Source organism: Vidua chalybeata, chromosome 12 (genome assembly GCF_026979565.1).
Source record: "Vidua chalybeata isolate OUT-0048 chromosome 12, bVidCha1 merged haplotype, whole genome shotgun sequence".
NCBI classification, from domain to species: Eukaryota; Metazoa; Chordata; class Aves; order Passeriformes; family Viduidae; genus Vidua; species Vidua chalybeata.
The window spans coordinates 15,979,133-15,997,618 of record NC_071541.1 but is presented as its reverse complement, the minus strand read 5'-3'; the positions used below and the strand labels follow the sequence as shown (position 1 = coordinate 15,997,618).

The 18,486-nt window shown below is 43.7% G+C and overlaps 1 protein-coding gene across 8 annotated transcripts in view; it reads left to right on the top strand.

The window, feature by feature from the left end:
• LOC128794122 (6-phosphofructo-2-kinase/fructose-2,6-bisphosphatase 4) overlaps window positions 1-17,109 on the top strand; it is a 50,846-nt gene extending 33,737 nt beyond the window's left edge. For 5 of the 8 annotated variants that reach the window (XM_053953774.1, XM_053953776.1, XM_053953771.1 and 2 more), the window contains exons 9-15: window positions 181-327; window positions 918-1,022; window positions 2,674-2,803; window positions 3,163-3,225; window positions 6,282-6,346; window positions 6,790-6,867; window positions 9,502-9,758. In XM_053953774.1, the coding sequence (XP_053809749.1) occupies window positions 181-327; window positions 918-1,022; window positions 2,674-2,803; window positions 3,163-3,225; window positions 6,282-6,346; window positions 6,790-6,852 (573 nt within the window). In that variant the 3' untranslated portion in view covers window positions 6,853-6,867; window positions 9,502-9,758. Of the gene's footprint in view, window positions 1-180; window positions 328-917; window positions 1,023-2,673; window positions 2,804-3,162; window positions 3,226-6,281; window positions 6,347-6,789; window positions 6,868-9,501; window positions 9,759-14,352 lie in introns of those variants that run through there. The other 3 variants (XR_008432997.1, XM_053953773.1, XM_053953772.1) reach the window with 3 other exon arrangements.
• Window positions 17,110-18,486: the final 1,377 nt, after the last annotated feature.

Sequence of the window (18,486 nt, the reverse complement as noted above, 5' to 3'; positions counted from 1 at the left end):
TTCTTTTCTTTCTCCTGTCCCTCTTGGATAATGGAGTCAGTTGTATTTCTTAGCAAAAACTTTGACAGTCTTTTGGAAAAGCTACAGTGAGTTTACAGAGGCTGGAACCCGTGTATTCTGAACTGAATGCCATGTGTTGGCTCTGAGCCCTCATCCAGTGTGTCTTGGTTTTTCTTCCAGTTTGCCAAAAGCTTGGCACAGTTTATTAATGAGCAAAATATCAAAGATCTGAAAGTTTGGACCAGCCAGATGAAAAGGACAATTCAGACTGCTGAAGCCTTGGGAGTGCCTTATGAACAGTGGAAGGTTTTGAATGAGATAGATGCAGTAAGTTCTTCTCTTTTAAATGCCTAATAAGTTGCTTTGATTGTTAGGGGTGAAGAAAGTACTTAGTTTTTTAATAATATGTCTTTTATGGGATAGAAAGTCATTGAAGCTGCTTCTAGAGGCTGGAAATAATTTCATTACTTAACAAACATTAAACAAGGCTAAACATTTCGTTGAATTTTGCCATTGTTAATTTGTTCTTCTCTTGTCTTTCCCAGTAAAACATTCCTCTGTAGAAGCGATGATGTTATGAAGTTTTGGTTAGTTTGGTTTGGAAAGAAGCTTGCGGTGGGGGAGTTTGCTAGCTGGCAATTTCCAGCTGCAGCTGTAAGATACAGTAGGAGGTGCAATAGATAAAACACAGCCTTGCTTTGTTCATAGATGTAACTTCACCTGTACAGGGATGTAATGACTCCTACTAACCACCTCTGAGTCAAGCTGAGTACCCTGTTTATGATGTGTGACAATTTTAAGTGTCAGAGTAGCAAAATAAAACTGTTAAAGGTTATTTGTATATGGTTTTTAAGAGTGATACCTGCTTTTTGCATTACTGGGAATACATGTTTTTTAATTATTTTCGTTACTGACAGGGAGTGTGTGAAGAAATGACATATGAAGAAATACAGGAAAATTATCCTCTTGAATTTGCACTGAGAGACCAAGACAAATACAGATACAGATACCCTAAAGGAGAGGTATGCTATTCTTAATCTCTCAAGGAAGAAGCGTTTCCTTGTCTTCTTGCATACATGCATGCTGGCTTTAGGAAGGAAAAATAAATCTTTCAATTAACGAAAAGGTTGTTCCTTTCTCTGTGGAAAAGCACATAGGATCTTGCAAAGATTGAGCCCAGACCACTTACATTGATTCAGAGCTTGAAAAATAAAACCATAAATTTAGAAAAACAATGGAGAGCTTTGATCTTGTGGGCATCACCGTTCCTGTGCTGGTCCTGCAGTGATAAAGCAGGAGGAATTATTGCAGGGCTTCAGCTGTTGCATATGCAAACATGCTGCTGAGATGCCTGTTTCTGTTCATCCCTGCTCTTGGTGGTGGCTATTGTGCAGGCAGCTCTGGCTGAAATGCTGGGGAAATCTCCAGCCATGTTATTAAACTCCTTGCCTCTGGGAAAATTTACTGATGGTTTTTCTAAAGCAGCCCTAGTACAGTGCAGTGATGGCCAGATGGTCACAGGGCCATCGCTGGGGGCTGAGGGTCTGGGAGGAGGGATTGGCCCAGCTGCTCCTGCTTGAGCTGTGAGGAAGCAGAGCTCTGCCTTCTTCCTCAAGAGCAATCACTGTGACAAGAGCAGTGTCCCTGGCAGTGTGACCCGGGTCCTGCTAATGAGGCAGTCATGAAGCTGCAAGTTCTCCTCATGCATTTGAACAAGGAGTGTTTGTTTTTCAAACCAGTGCAGTCGTGGGGATGGTGACTGGCATGTCAAACTCCCTCTGTGCCTTGTGGGGATGAGTTGGTCTCATTTATCCAAGGCAGTTTTGTGCCTGCTAATAGTGTGAGGGGTTTGCAGTGCTCTTGGGGGGCTGGGGGCTTTCTGTTGTCCAGGGCTCAGTCAGCAATGCCACTTGGTCCTGCTTGGGGGACCAAGGTGAAGGTTTTCTGCTGTGCTTGGTCCCTGCCCTGCTGGGCTGTGTGCTGAGCTCCCCACGTGTGGCACATGACACATTTTGGACACACGTGATGCATTTTGGAAGTACCTGGCACATTTTGGAAGCAGTCTTTACCATGCATGTGAAATTCAGTTCAGTTGTGCCCAAGCAGGAGCCCTGCTGTTCCCCTGCAGCAGCAATTCCCTGTGCATGTTGAGGCAGGACAGGTCACCAGCAAGTCCTTGTGCTGGCTCTTGGTGGGATGGTGGCTGCCATCACCAGGCCAGTCCAACATGCCACAGCTTGTTTTGAAAGGGCAGCCTGTACAAGTCAGGCTTTGTGAACTCTTTGCATGCTGGTTGTTGGCTGAGCTTCCTAGATTTGGCCTTGGAAAAGAGATGCTTTTGAAGATGAGCTATGGAAAATAACGTGCAAGATTCCTATTTGCAGATGTGAATTAAATCCTAGGGATTTTGTGGAAATTCTTGATCAAAGTGGCTAATTTAAGAAAGCTTTTCCACGAGGGAGATTTGTTTTGTTATGTGTATAATAAAATGTGTTATGTATGTGCTTAGGTCTGAACTGTGTTCTAAGTTGAATGAAAATTATTACTGCAGTATTTGTCTGTGCACTAAATAACATTTAGAAGATGACTAATACCAAAAGTAAGATCCTCTCTGTATACGTATACTTGTTCAAAGAGTTTTCCCTTTTTAATGTGTTTCTCCTCCCCACCCAGTCCTATGAAGATCTTGTTCAGAGGCTGGAGCCAGTAATTATGGAACTTGAAAGGCAGGAAAATGTGCTTGTCATTTGTCACCAAGCTGTCATGCGCTGTTTGCTCGCATATTTCCTTGACAAGCCCGCGGGTAAGTCTTCCTTGATACATTACAAACAGTCTGTTTTTTGGAAAATTAATGCTGAAGGTTCCAAACAGTAAATTCTAACAATTTGCTGTATCAGCAGGGGCTGGTTTTGCTAGGCAAGTATCCAAGTGTATTTTTTCCTATTTGACCCCCACATGAAACCTGGTAGCTGATGTTATTGAGTTGTTCCTCACCTGAAATACTGTGATAGTTATTTTTCGCTCTGATTAGCATCTCTGTTGCATGCTAGGAGAAGAGATATCCTGTTAGGTAAAGAGTCATTCAAATAGTTGACCTGAAACATAACAGAAAAGTCAGTTGTAACCTATATTTCATGTGTAATTTGTGGTTTGATTTTTCAGAACAACTGCCCTACCTGAAGTGCCCACTGCATACTGTCTTAAAGCTAACCCCGGTGGCTTATGGTACGTGCAGTTATGTATATTTATTATATAAGTCTGGCTATACTGTCTCTTTCATCAGAAAAGGTAGTGGAGTGTTTAAAACACACTTTATGCTGCTTTAAAGTAGTCAGGTTTGACATTGCATGTATGTCTGCAGAGCTTTGCTGGAATAAATGAATCCTCTGGATTACCCTTGCTTTGCCTTGTGCCAGGAAACACATGTGTTGCTGAAGGCCTGAAACCACCAGTGGCTGTAACTGCTGGAGGGGACAGTTTTGTGCTCAGTTCATACTCTATTTCACTAATTCTTCTGGCAAACCCATGCATTACACATCTGCTACAGCAAGATCTGAGGTTTTTTTGATGTATTGGAGGGTATTGCTTTTCAGAAGACAGGCAAATTTGCATTTGTATAGGTTTATCATCTTGCCAAATGTGTTCCCCTAGCCTTAAATAGCTTTGTTCTCTTTTCCTGAACTCTTTTTTTCCATGGACTATGAGAGTACCCCATGTTTGTTGGTGCTGGCATTTGTTTGTCAGCAGCTGTTCCTGGTGCTTGGCTCAGGGGCTTTCCCTGGGCTCTGTGGGCAGTGTGGGCTGAGGGTGCTTTAGGCTGATTGCTGATGGAATTTTGTGTGTATTCCCACCTCAGCTTAGTGTGTGCCTTGTTCATTTTCGTTCAGTTATGGCTGGGTCATATCTGCTGACATCCCACTTCAGAAGATCATCTCAAGCAGAGAATTATCTGCATGGCTTATTAGGAAAAATGTATTGCCCAAAATACAGTCATTAAATTGGAAGCTATCTTTTGATTATCAGCTCTGAAAAATAGCAGTCCATATCTGTACTTTGGTTTTTGTTAAGTTTCAAATGAAGTTGAAACAAAGAATATTATGAAACAAAGTAGCTGCTACACTGGGAAATCTGTGTGAGGAGATTTTTGTCATTTGGTTGCAGTTTCCTCCAACAGGAACGACAGCCTGTGCTGTGGTGACATCTGGCGTTCCCAGCCTTGCATGACAAGCTGGGGTTTTGAAAAGAAAGATTCACTACAGTTAAAACTTGGGCTTTTTAAAACTGGATTCTTCTGACCTGCTAGTCTATGCCTGTTTTCCACAGCAAGGCTTTGTTTTGGGGTCCTCTTTGGTTTTTTGGGGGTTCTCTGGTGATTGTTTTTTGTTTGTTTTGTTGTTGTTGCTGGTTTTCTGTCTTCTTTGTGGGGGGAGGGAAGTTGGATGACTGTTTATAAATTTTAGGAGGGTGTGGATGTTTGCAGTGTTTGCTCATGCACTAAGAGAGGAAGGAAACAAAAGTGGTACAAAACACTGTCCTTGCCCTTCTGACTGGAGGGAAAGAAATGCCATTGTCCTTTTTTAAGGTGTTTGACATGTATGTCTGATGAGCACATTTCAGCCAACCTACTTTATGGAATTCAGCCACCTGGAAACACAAGGACAGTGTAAATGATTTCTGCAGTACTGTTGTGTCACTTGGCTCTAGCCAGGCAGGATGCAGCATCACACCTGGGGTGTTTGATACCTCCCAGCTAAGCCTGTTCTGGGGAAATGCCTCTCCTGGGGCTTTGCTCTTCCTGGAGAGGAGCATCATTGCCACTGTAAGAGTCTGATCTGCAGTGGAGGAACATCTGTTACAGCCTGACAGCTGGATCAGGGTGGATGAGACCTTTACTCAGCAGTCCAGGGCAGTGGTGGTCTGTGGAAAGAGAAACTGCAGCTTGCTGTAGGTATGAACTTGCTCATCAGTAATTAAAAATGAGCTGGGAGTATGCAGGTGGGAATTGCTGTGGAGCAAGGCATGTCCCTTTGGTTTGTGTTTAAAGCTTTCCACATGATGCTCTCTTTGGACCTTAAACTCGGCTTGTGGCAAAGGCTGAGAGGGCTCTGAAGTGTCTGCTGTGTAACAGTCCTGGGGAATGGCCAGCAGCAGGGCTCAGAGCTTGGCTTGGTCTCAGGGGTCACAGAGGATCTGTGGACAGAAGGATGAGTAAGGATCCTACTCCAGTGGGAGGTGATGTGCTTTTTCTCCTTAAAATCTGTTTTATGGTTCCCTGTTTCTCTGAGTTCTGGCCTTCCCACAGTGTTTGCTCACAGTCTTCCTGACAAATGGGCTTTAAAAGGACAGGCTTCCAAAAGGGAAGGCAAATACTGACTTTACTAATTTCTTCTTATTTTTTAAAGTACAGTTACTTTCTAAGGAAATCCCCTTTTTTTTTCTGTCATGTAGCAACTCTATGGAGTGTGTTACAACTTTAGGGAATAAATGAGGAGAAAAATCTGGAAACCTGCTTGTGATAGAGGATGGACTCTGGTGTGTCAGAGGAAGTGACTATTAATGATGTTCTGTAGAGTAGTGGTAGCTTATAAAAGTCATGTTTGTCTGAGATAAACCAGAGTTTGGCAATCAGAGATTGCTTGAAGTGCTGTGGCCATGGTGTATGGAGTAATTATATCATTCTCTAAGTGGATCAGTTTGTAATACCTTATTATTTATACTACCTAGTTGTTTCTTCTCACTGTTTTAATTTTTCTTGCCTCACTGGTGTTTTGAATTTCTGAATGTAAAGCAGAAGTTCCTTTTCAGGAGTCAGCTTTGAAGTTCTGTTAGCTTGGGGTTAAAACCATTTTGCACATATAGAGGGATGGGGGTTGCTGACAACACACTGTACCTTCTTGTAGTTGTTTTTATGCTTAAGGGATGAGAGCAGCATTTATCTTCTTAGAATTTTACTGTAGTACAAAAGTCCTGGATGTTTAAAACACAAAGTTACAAATACAGACTTTCTCATTGAATGTTCATGTATGTTTAAAAAAACAAATTTTTTTTTTCAAAGAAAATGATAAAGCTAAGCTGAGGAGATTGATTATCAGATTGACAATAAGATTCATCCGGGGGAACAAATTAATTTCAGTAGCTTTAGCTCTTCAGAATTCAGGAAATTCTGGTATAAATCAGAAGGGGAAAGTGATTAACCTTCACCATCTCAAAATTAGATTGTATCTTTATTATAACTTCACTTCCAAAGGAGATGTGTCTAAAAATGTGTTTTCTATCAACAGGATGTAAAGTAGAATCTATATTTCTGAATGTCGAAGCTGTAAACACACACAGAGATAAACCTGAGGTAAGAATATTTTTCAAATTGGAGAACTTGATGTAATGTATGTTCTGAGCTGATTTCCATTGTCCTTGTGGCTAGAATTGATTTGATAACTCAGCTGAGTGTATTTCATTTTACATATTTTATTACATTCTACATACATTTTACATATTTTGCTACTGGTTTACTGTGAGGGGGGAGCAAATCTTTCATTGACTGAATTTATCTTATATGTGAGTTGTAGCTGGAATGGTTTATCTTTGAGAAATGAGAATTTGAAGATGTGGTGTCAGGCTAAAAACTGTATAAAGTTCTGCCAGGCTTTGTCACTCAGCAGAAGTAGGTGTTGCCCACAGTTGTGTTACGAATGCCACACCTATTCTGGGGAGAGAAATTATCAGCTTTTTCATCCCTGCTGTCATTGCTGTATGAAAAAGAGGCATTGATGATGTCACCTGTGTTTTAAGCCAAAGCTGGAGAGGAAGACTAGATCTCGGGAAACAGCAGGACAACCGGGGGAAGGAAATTGAGCGTGTTTGTGAAATGTAAGTGCAGAGAAGATGTCAGCCCACGGCAGCTCTGTGCCCTGCCTGCGTCAGGCTCTCTGTGCTCCTCAGTGTCCACCTCAGCTCAGGCTCATTCTGCTGCTTGTGCCAAGCTCTTCCTTTGCTTTGTCATCAAAGTTGTGTGAAATGTGTCATGGTTAAAGCTCTCTGGTTCCCTTGCAGATCCTCAGGCTCATGCCACCAGGCATGGCACTGATTCTGTGGTGAGGTTAGGAGCAGTGCCTGCTGCTGAATTGGAAGTCAGTTTGATAACCTGAGAAAAAAGGGCTGTGTTTGGTGGCTTTCAGAGCAACAGTTTATAGTGAAAAATAATATAGTGAGAAATGAGGTTTTTATCTGTGTGTTCAACAAGGCATGGGACATAAAGTGCCTTTTGTAACTGAGGGTTCACCTTTGTACAGAATTCATACTGGAATTCTTTGCTGAATTCTTCTGCAAAGAAGCTTTGTTTTAATGACCTGGGTATTCCAAGTTCTGAAAATACTGACTTTTGGACATTATCTCTTCAACAACTGCATTGCATTATTTCCTTTCTCCTCCTTTTCCTGCTTTGTCATTCTGCTTTGCTGTTTTGTATCTTAGTTTGATTTACCATGTTTAGGAAATCCAGTCTGTGTTTTCACAGTACCTAAAGCTGGAGAAGCATAGTGAGAAATCCATGAGGGTGTCTCAGAGTAGTAGGTTTTGTTAAATATGGTAGATAAACATCCTTAGTTTGGTGGATCAAAATATCAGTGCTGAATTTACAGCTTGCTAAATGTTGCTGAAAATGCCAGTCCTCTAACTGAAGGGGTTTATTTCAAGGAGGAAAGCTCTGCCTGAATCACTGTGAATTTCCACATGTCTAGCAAGTGGTGTGGCCATGCTGGCACTGCTGGGGGGTGGCTCTATTCAGGTGCACAGGAAGACACTTCCATTGCAGTGGGCTCAAAGACACAAGACTGATTTGAACACAAATAAATTGAGTGAATGAATTTTGTAAGAAGAAAAAAAGAAGTAGTGGCATTTTCCTAAAAACCCCTCAAATTCTCTTCTTCCTCTTCCCCAGAGGAAACCCAGCCTGGTGAATATGGGTGATGTTGCACTGTTCAGGTAGTGGGTCTGAATGAAGGACTTAAGCAGGTCCTGTCTGCATTTAATTGCTGCTCAGAGGACTGTGAAAATTTCAAAAGCTTTCATTTAAATCACCTATGAAAACGTTAATTACTTCTGTAAAATTCACTTTTCAAGTAGTCTATTGAAGAAGTCAAAGCATTTAATTACAGTGTCACATAACAGCATTGTTAAACAATGAAGCTATTGGATTGAGAATTGCCCAGTGTGCTGTTCTGTGACCCACCAGTCACTTGTAGTCTGTGCTCCAGAACAGTGCCCTCCTTTTGGCTCAGCTGAAAATGTCTGTTTTCACGTGGCATAAACACAGCCAAAGCTCTGGGGTGTTTGTTTGTGGTATGTGTGAACCTCAGAGTACCCTGGTGATTTGCCTGGAGCAGAATGAAGCCTTGTGTTTGTCAGCATTGTAGTGGCTGAAGTTCTGACCTTTTCCAATGAAGGAGTCTATAGTCTTTTACAGAAAATAATTCAGGGGAGTTGCTTTAGCTGTTGTTTTCTGGCCCAAAGAAAGGACCCAGCAAGTGCTGGGGTGAAATGTCAGCTTTGCACCTCTGGCTTAGTCAGTGAATGACAGAGAGGGGATTACTCATACCACATCTCCTTTTTTTATTTTGTTGAGGGGACACGGGGGTGGGAGATGTTAGTGCAAGGTGAGCTGGCTTACCACAGTGTGGAACAAGCAGGGCTAACGAAACTCAGCGTGAAGTTTGAAGAATTGGCAATGATTTGGCCTAAAGTGGATCTTGTAAGGAACTTCAGAGCCATTTATCATGGCCTGCTCTCTTGGTAGGAGGGAGAACACCAATTGCACAGGCTTTGGGACTTGCAGGAGGTGGTGCCATAGCAGATGTGATTTCTGTTTGGCTGCATTGGGGTCTTGTTTTCATTCAGTTTTGAATAGTTGAGTGCTGCACTGAATGTCATTATTTTTCTGCAGCCTCTGCAAAAGGAGGTGAGATCTAGTTGGTGTGATCAGCCTTGCATGGTTAAGGTGTCTGAGAACATATATTTTATTTTGTTAGAGGTGTTACATTGCCTATAACACAAGCACATGTTAAAAGCTTCCTCTTGGCACAGAAGCATGTGGCATATTCAGTGAAACACTGGAAGTTTCTCAGTGAGAAGATGTGTATGTGCTGAAGCACATGATAAGGTGGTTTCCTACTTGGGCCTGTAAAAGACTTCCTCCTAAATGTGACTGACTTGAGCTTTGGGTAGTGCTGTCAGCAGTGGAGCTGCATTAACTTCTCCTCAAAGGACTGTGAAAAATTCAAAAGCTTTTATTCTTTTTTTTTTTTTACTGTAAATACATTTCCCTGCTGTCTCATTCTGGGACAGCGACCAGCTCTCAGTCTGCTGCATTCTTGGGGTGTGGGGGGCTGAAACCATCTCTGCTTCTCAATCAACCCAGCTGTGTACTTGTGAAGGGACCTGATTGGTGGTTTTTGTTGGTCTTACTGCTGCATGATAAATGTTCTCTGTATTTTTATTATTATACAGAATGTAGACATTTCCAGACCTACCGAGGAGGCTCTTGTAACAGTCCCTGCTCATCAGTGAATCCTGTGTCCTGACCAACTATCGAACTTGGGTGCTGTTTCGTCCTGCTACTTCAAAATAAATTCAAAAACTAATCATTCTAATTGCTTTGAAATAAAAAAAAAAAGCCACACCCAAACCAAACTCATAACTCCAACCAAATGTTTGTACAGCACATGACTTGAAAAAAATTATCAAATCACAATAAAACTGTTGCACTGGCTAATTTATTGTGGATGAGTTATCAAACCTTGATCGGCTCTCACTGGAATGCTGGTTTTGTAAATTGCTGTAATTTAAATATCCTGCAGCATTAAGCTTTATTGTAATAGCCAGCAATCATTTACTGTTAGCTGCAGTGTATTTATGAAAGCCATGAAACACAACATCCTGTGTGAGATAAGAAGGTCAGAATTTGTTTTGCCCAGCAGAGCACCAGTATTATCTGCTTCAGGGCCCTTGGGAGTGATTGGACTGCCATGTAGTGTAAAATAACAACCCATAATTACTGTAAATCCCTAATCCCACTGATCCACAGCACTAGTGCTCTGCATGTGCTAATTAAGGATGTGCTGTTGGAGCAGGGTAGCAAGTTTTCACTTAGTTCCAGGACAATTATTCAAAGAACAGGAATGTGTATAAATGTTTTTAATATACAACTTTTGTTAACAGCTGTTCTGCATTAACCAGGCTCTAGGGTTTGCCTAGAGAAGGGATTTAAAATTCCCTCTTTTCCTGCTTTGTGTGGATGTGGGTGGTGGAGCATGTACAGCTCTGCCCCAGGTGCTGTGTACCCAGATTTTATGTGGGCTCCAATAAGCAGTGCTGACCATTCCAGAACAGGGAAGCAGAGTTAGCCAGAGCATTTTGTAGCTGGGTAGTGGCTCCAGCAGACACAGATCTCAAACCAGCAGGGCATGATTCCCAAACTGGATGATAGGAAAGGCCCTTGCAGGAGGGAGGTGACTTGCAGGCTGTGGGAGATGTGATGCCTTGGTGCCTTTGCCATGGAGTTCCATGGGCACCACCAGGCTGTGGGAAGTGCCTGTACCATGGAGCAGGTAGCACTGAGGCAGGGAAAGGCAGAAAAACACTGAGCCTCAGAACTGTTTTCCCAGGGGGTCTTTAAGTAGTGAAAGTAAGCAGGACTGTAGGTTGTGGAAAGTTGTTAGGTTTCTCAGCTGGTATTGTTTTTCCCAAGCCAGGATTTTGGAAAAAAAAAAAAGTTAAATATTTGCACTTCTAAAATGGTACTGAAGCCTTCAGAAGTTTGTAGCAATTGGGAATGTTTGCCATAACCAGACAACCAGAGAACCTCCTGCTGTGGTGCTTGGTGTTTAGTTAAAGCACTGTCCCTGGGCTGAAATTGGGAGAACCTGGATCATTTTCCTGTTGCTGTCATGACTGTGATGTAGGAGTGGTTGGTCACTTTTCCATGTTTAATTGCTCCAGGGTCTGGGCATGAGCTTTGCTGTGCAAGGTGGCCCAGAGGAGCGCCTGAGTCTGCTGTACCCCCTTGCACACAACAGTGGGTCTGGTTGCTCTTACCTGACAGCTGAGGTGACATCCTGAGGGATCTCGGGGATGCTGGCCATAGCCAGGTACTGAGGAGCCACATGGAGACAGCTTGGAGTGCTGTCACCTCCACAGGCCACAGCTAAGGAAGCACCATCCAAATGAAATTAAATGCATTGCACTTCTTCTGGAGCCCAAACCTGTGCAGGCATCTGCTGTGGAAAAACTGACTTTTGCTGCTTGAAAAAGAATGGTTTGGGCTGTCAGAGAAAATTGAGGGGGAGGATGACAGGAGCAGGAGCTTGGCCAGAGAGGAAAGCAAAGTTTGCCAGGTCTGTGGCTGATGGAGGTTGCAGAGGGAAGGGAAGCAGCAGGAGCACCCAGGAGCACCCATTCCTGCCAGCTGCTGCCAGCCAGATTTCCTGGGGCTATATCTGCATGTTGTACTCTGCTGAGCACAGCACTCACTGGGCTGATGTGTGCCACAGAGTGAAGTGGATATTGAAAAGTAGAATGCTCTAAGGGGTCTCCTCTTCCAGCAGGATTGCTTAGCAGCCCTTGCTTTGTCAGTAAAAGGAAGGCCTGATGCTGGATGGGAGGCTTGCTGAGGGGAAGCTGGCTGATAGACTGCTGGATGTTCATATTGTGCTGTTTGTTTCTGTGTTATGCCTGTACTGGGTCTTGTCACCAGAGGTTCCTCCTTTTGCCTGCAGGAGCCTTTCTGCAAGATCTTCCTGTTCTGCTGTGAGGATCACATGTAGCTGAGTCAAAGCAAGACTGAAAACAGGGCCTGTCCTGTTGGAGACCCACAGCACTTTGTTGGGGAGGCTCTGTCCCAAAAATGTCCAAAGGCCAGGGCATAATCAGAACAGCAAGAGTGGTATAGGAGGGTATTTGAGTTAATCTGTGTACTTAGAGTCTTTCCAGGAAGGACTGGGTGAGATGGACTCTTGTGCAAGGCAGGGTCAGACTGCTCCTGCCTCGGGGAGCAGGCTCTGGAAGCAGCAAGCTCCTGCTGGGGCTGGCCAGGGAAGAGGGTGTATGGCTGGGTAGAAACAGTATTTGGGACAGGTGTGTGGTTTTTATTCCCCCTCCTGTGTTTCCCAGGCTCTCCAGACTGTGTTGCTGCTGGTGTGGGGCTGTTCCCAGCATGGTCATTTGTCCAGGTGTGCTTTGGTGCCAGGCAGTTGTGGGAACACTTTCTGGTCCCAAAAGTAAGGCTGAAACCTCTGTCCCCTTTCTAAGCAGCAGCACTGTCCTTGTTGCATGGCTTTTCCCCACAGTGCCCATGGCTGCTCTGAAAGTGGGTACAATCCCAGTTGCCATCATCTCATCTAATGGGATTCCTAAGAGTGGGAATCCACTTACAATTAATGAGGATATTGGTCCCTTTCTAAGCCCCTGTTCATCTGCTCTCTCTGTTGGCTGTTGTGTTTGTTTAATAAGCCCTTAGGGGGGTGTTTATCAGGGTTTATCCCAGTTTTCTTCCTTTAGTGTGACAGTTCAGCACACTTTGCTTCCATAGCCTGTTTGTGTTTACTAAAATTCAAGCTTTTTTGCCTACTTATCAGTATTCCCTTTGGGTCTGTCTTAGTTGTTAGAATGCTGCTTTTATTCAATTCTCTCATTCACTGAAATAAGCTGTATCTTCTGCCTTGCCTTCATCACCTCATTTCCTTTTAGCTTCATGTTTGAGCTGCCTAGCTCTTGCTGCTTGCGGAGTAATTTCCAGTACCTCTGGATTCCTGCATTTTGATGCTCCATTTCATGCTCCATTTAATTTTCTTTGAATCAGCATCAGATGTTCAGCTTAAAAGATTTCAGCCAGTATTCTGGGAGTGCCTGTGGAGACCTCTCTGCAGTCCCAGGGAAATTCTGGGTATGTTGCATCAGTTGCTACGAAAAACACAAACAAGTTCTGTCGGTTTGTTGGGCTTTTTTCCCCCTATAACCATGCAGAGTATGACTTGTTTTGCTAACTCCTCGTGTTCTTAGCAGATACTGATGCTTTCTGATGCTTTCCCCTTGCTGCAGAAGAGATGCTTCTTGTAGAAGCTTCTTTTTGAAATAGGGTTGTTGCTTTGCTTTCCTTCAAAGAGATGTGAGAGTGGGGCGGGCTGTGTGCTGGTGGGTGCAGAGATTTCCAGTACTTGGATAAACTCTGTCCAGCAGCAATTGCTCTGTGTGTGTTCCCAGAAACCCAGGTGTGGTATTCATGGTGGAAAATGAGGATTTACCCAAGGGCTTGAGGGCTGATGACAGAGGAAAGGGCTGATGTGGATGTAGAACTGGTAAGGGCAGAGCAATGCTGGCAGAATTCAGCCTCCAAAGAGAATCTGGTGCTGATTGTTTATAGCCTGCTTTTATAAGAAATGGCTGAAAATCTAGAAACTGGGGCTGGGGAGGGGATTGAATTGCTTTTTGAGTGGATGAATTTTGACTGATGGAGTTGTGTGTCTGCATGTGCTGAGAGGGCCCCTCGCTGTGTGCTCATGGGGCTCTCCTTTCCCTGGAGTTCAACTGGAGAGACTTGTTTTGAATGTAAACTCTAATAAAAGTGGTTATAAAACCACTGGAGCATTCCCTGATGTCAGTGTGACATCTGCCACATGTCATGTGTACCCTGAAGTGCATTTAAACTTTAATGTTACCAGCTCTTCAGAGAACACTTGATGTTACCAGCTCTTCAGGGAGTTATTCAGAGTTCTTCCAGTGATTTGGCTGCTCACAGATAGGATCAGGATTGGCTTTATGGCTGTTGGTGTTAAGGGATTATTTCCTGGAAATGTGCTTGGAACAAGGAGAGGAGTGCTTCTGTCCCTCAAGATTTTATTGATTCCTGTGTGGTTTATGGCCCTTGCAGGGTTCTGTTTTTCCTTACACTACATGCATAAAGACTGGAGAGACAGTGGGTTAGAAAAATGGGGTTAAAACAGTGATTAAAGGAAAAAAAGGTTTTAAAAGCTGTAACAGTGAGACCTGCTGCATATGGTGTACAGGCACCAATTGTCCTGCCAGACCCGGTGTGATACAAGTCTGAGGGATGCATTTCACTGGCAGCAGAGATCCTGCTTTTGCTCTGTAAAGCTCCTGGCACCGGGGCGAGGTCCAAGCCTGCTTCTGACTCCTGCTCAGGGGCTGGCACCTTTCCTTGTGTTTTCCAGAGCATTTTGAGGCAGCAAGCATTACAACTTGCTCACCTTTAGTGTCGTGTAACAGCTGCGTGCTGAGCGAAAACCGCGGCTGCCTGTCAGACCTTTGCTTTGAAATTTTCTTTTTTTGTCTTTACATTTGCAGAATGTAGGTGTGAATAGGTCGAGAGAAGAAGCTTTGAGGACAGTCCCCACCCACCTATAGCTGCAGCTTCTGGGGCAGCAGCCCTTCCTCCAGCAGCTCAGGGCAGGATGGATGCGCCTCCCCTTCTCTCGGAGACCTTTCGAATGTGATTCTGCTCCTTTGGACAAAACCTGTGCTCGTGGATAACTCAAAAGGTATCAGTGAAAAGATTGTGGGGAGCAGAGCAGAGTTGGTTTTAGATATTTCTTATGTAAATTTGTGCAGTTTCAGTGGGTTTTTACTGTTTGTCTGTGGATAATGCAAGGTGGTTAATTGCCCGTGTTGATTTTACTGTCGGGTTTTAACTAGATTTTATTTTCTTTTGTAAGTGTTTTTTCTAAGAGTTCTCTTATTTTTACTGTGAATGATTGCCTAGAATTACATGGAGGTTTTTGATGATGTACTTAACATGGCCAAAATTCTACATTTTGAGCACTGGAGGCTTCATGTTGCAAAGCTGCTTTAAATGGGGAAGCCCATCAGCTCTGATAATTGTCCTGCATTTTAAATTGAACTTTGGTTTGCCAGCCACAACTTAAGATTTTTCTGAAATTCACAAGAGAGATTTTCCCTTTAGAAAATCAAAACATTAAAGCTGGATTTGCTACCTGGGAAATTCTGCTGTTTTAGCAAGATTTTAACACTTTCCAGAGACCAGGTGTATTTTGGAGGGCAGTGGGGACATGTGTGTGAGTGACAGCTGGGGAATGAAAGGAGAGAGATGGAGACATGTCCTTTCTACTGCAGTTATGGGAGGGGATGAGCAGCTTTTCTGAGTCTGGAAGGGAGGGAAAAAGAATTGTCTGTCAAGGGCTGGAAAAGCTGCTTGTCTTGTTAGTGTTGTCTTTATATTTTTAGAGAATTTTCGGAACGAATTTCAACATAAAAGTATATGTTTCTCTTTTATAGCCACATTTAATATGTACATCAGGAAACAGTACAGAAAGGTTAGGTGAGTTTAACCATTCTAACAGCTCATGCAACAAAAATACCAGGTAAATTCTGAAATAATTTTAACAAGGCACACCTGCCTTGGAGTTCTTTGTATTGTTTTTAAGCACCTTCCATCATCCCAATTCTTCGTTGCTCTTCTATGCCTAGTGAAACTCCAGTGCTAAAAATGGAATTTTCTGTGTCTGTCAAGGTCACAACCTTTTAACTGTACTAAATCAAAGTGCATTTTGTACGTGTGTTACCAGACAACTGAAGTGAGCTGCCAGCACTGCTGCTGGCTCTAGCTCTGCAATGAGGAGAACTATTCTTTGGTAGTTGAACTGTGTTTTTTCTAAGGATTCTCTCCAATTAATTGAGCTTTTACCATGTGAGTTGGTGGGGTTGTTCTGTTGTTCTGTTTTTTTTTTTCTTTCCTGAATTCCTGTGTGAAATACCAGGCCCTGGTAACATAGTTTTGCAGGCAAGGGCTAAATTGTCTTTTGTTTGTGCAGGGTTTATAAAATAATGTGCTGCTGTTGTGATTAGTGTTTGTTTTTGTTTTTGTTTGTTTTTTTTTAAGCTAAATTCAGCAATATATTCAGCTCTGGAAGTAAGCCATAGTACATTGCTGGGTTCTGTTCAGAGGAGGAATGTGTAGGGTGCAGAATGACCAGGAACACTTGCTTCAAGCGCTGCTGTCTAAAGCTTTGTGTGTGTGTGTGTGTTATGGTAATGCCATTTCAGACCCTTATTAATTCAGCTGTGCCTGTAGTTGTGGGATGAGGAGAGAGCCTGCCTGGCATGCTCAGAGGAGTGAATTCATTGATGTGTGGTTAACAAGGCCACCTTTGTGACACAACTGAAGGAGCAATTTCCCCTCCCACTGTGGTGTGTGGGAAAGCCAGGCTGTGCCCCAGGCAGCCCTCGCTCCTCTGCTGGGACAGGAGGAGTGGTTAAGCGGTTTTTACCCTGAGAATGTCAGGATTTACCTGCAAAAATCCCAGGAGGCTGCATTAGAAAAGTGGGATTTTACTGGCAGATTGTGAGCTCAGACCTGGCTGAAGAAGTTTGGGCAGAAATGTTTCCCCCAGTGAGAGCTGAGCCCAGAGTTGCTTCTCTTTGCTGGCGAGCACAGCTTGAAGTGTCTCCTCTCCCCCTTTGTTTTACCTCTCTGATCTGTCAGAGGTGCTGTAACATCCTCGAGGCTACATGTTCTATGTACAGTAGGTATTTTTATAGCCTGCTTTCAAATATACTGTGATGAGTGTTTTACTACAATGGGTGTTCAGTAAAAAGAGCTGTATAGAAGTGTAAATAAACTGTTGTGCTGATACTTGAAGAGAAAAAAAAATAATGAAGTTGTTGGTTCTACAGTAGGAAGGTACTAATCAGTGACTGCATCTGACCCTGACTGGAGAGAGCAGGTGTAGATTATGAATGTAGATTTGAGCTGAATGTAGATTTGGAGTGATGGGTTCTCCCAGGGTGTAACCCTAACTGCTGTTCTGGGAAGGCACAGTTAAGAATTGCAGTTAAGTGTCACTTTCTGTGTGTCCTCACTCCTGACAGAACAGTCACTGACAGGGGAGGGGAAAACCCTTGTCCTGACCTTCTGTGTTTGTACCATTTGACTGCCTCTGTTCCGTGTGTGCCTGGCTCAGATGCAGTCTCTTGACTGGGATTAAACTGTCCTTTCTTACATCGTTGGCCTTTGTTGTGATCTTTCAGACAAATGTAATCATTTGACCATTTATCCCAGTAATAAAGATCAAATGCTACCAGGTGCACTTTGTGTGTTTCTTTCCATGTCCATTTCCAGTGGCTGAAGTGCCAGGTGCATGTTCCTGAGCCTCAGCAGAGTTCCCCATCTTCCACAAGCTAGAAATGTAAGGATTACATTAATTCACCTTGTGGTTGCTTTACTGTGACAAATAACTATGATTTAAGTAGGAAGCTCAATAGGGGAGGAAGAAGTTGGAAGAACTGATTAAATAAATGCATGCCAGGATTTGCACACGATGGAGGAGAAAGGTAAGACTTTATTAGCTTTACCTGGTCACTGGGATTAAGATCTGCTTCCACCCTCTCAGACCTACACTGTTCTTACATTGTCTTAAACATGCTGCTGGTGTTTTGAGAAAGCTGAAAACCAACAGCCAAATGCTGCCTGTCAGTACAAGTTTGTATGCAGAGGGGAGCTGGAAGGCATTAAATTTGCAGGGGTACTTATCCTTCAGAATGACAAGGACAAAATGAATTACTGCTTTGTGCTTTTAGAATTGTGTACTCACATTTTCATGTCTTGCTGACTGCAGCCCCCCAGGTGGTAACCACTTGTCTCTTCTCTGCTAGGTGGGAGGAGTGGTTTAATTGTTTTTTAACTCCATTGTGTATTTCTGTTTGGGGAGCCGGTAACTTGTTTGTTTTAGAGCTTTTAGGCTGCTTTCTGGACAAAATCCTTGAATAGCTGAAGCTTCCTGTAGTATGAGGATGACCCAGAGCCGATGGGTGAGTGAAGCCAGATGGTGCTCACAGGTGGCCCTGGGCTGCAGCAGTTCTGCAGGGGAGGTGGAGGAGCTGCCCAGGCTGTGGAGCTTTCGTGCCTGTGCTGTAACACAGGTAACAGTGGTGCAGGGCCCTGGGCAGGGGCTGAGCAGGACAGGGCTGCCATGGAGGAGGGGTGGAGTGCCATGCAGTCGGGCACAGCTGTGGCAGCAGGAGATGCTCCTGCTGTACATCAGTCAGATGCCAGCTGGAAGAGTTGCTGTGTGAAGCCTCCTAAGCAGATCTGGCACTTTTTACTGCACAGAAAAGCAGGTGAGTACAGGGAGCCAGCATTCCCACAAGGAATATTTACTACTAATTATAGTTTATAACAGCTTCTCTGTGTGCAAATACCCACTGCTGCTGGCACCCACATTTGGAACTCCTTACCTAGAAATGCGTTTGTGCTCAGGTGCAAGGGCACAGCACTCACCTTGTGACAAATGGCAAACCAGGAGTTACTCTGTAGGTTATGTGAAGGGGAGAAGCCCAGGTTCCTGCTCTCCCTGCAGCACCTTGCAGGGCATTGCTGGTTCCCCTTGGATTGGGGTTGATAAAGCAGGCCAGCCCTGGCTGTTTGGAAATGCCAGCTGTGTTCTGCCCCTTCCAGCCTCAATC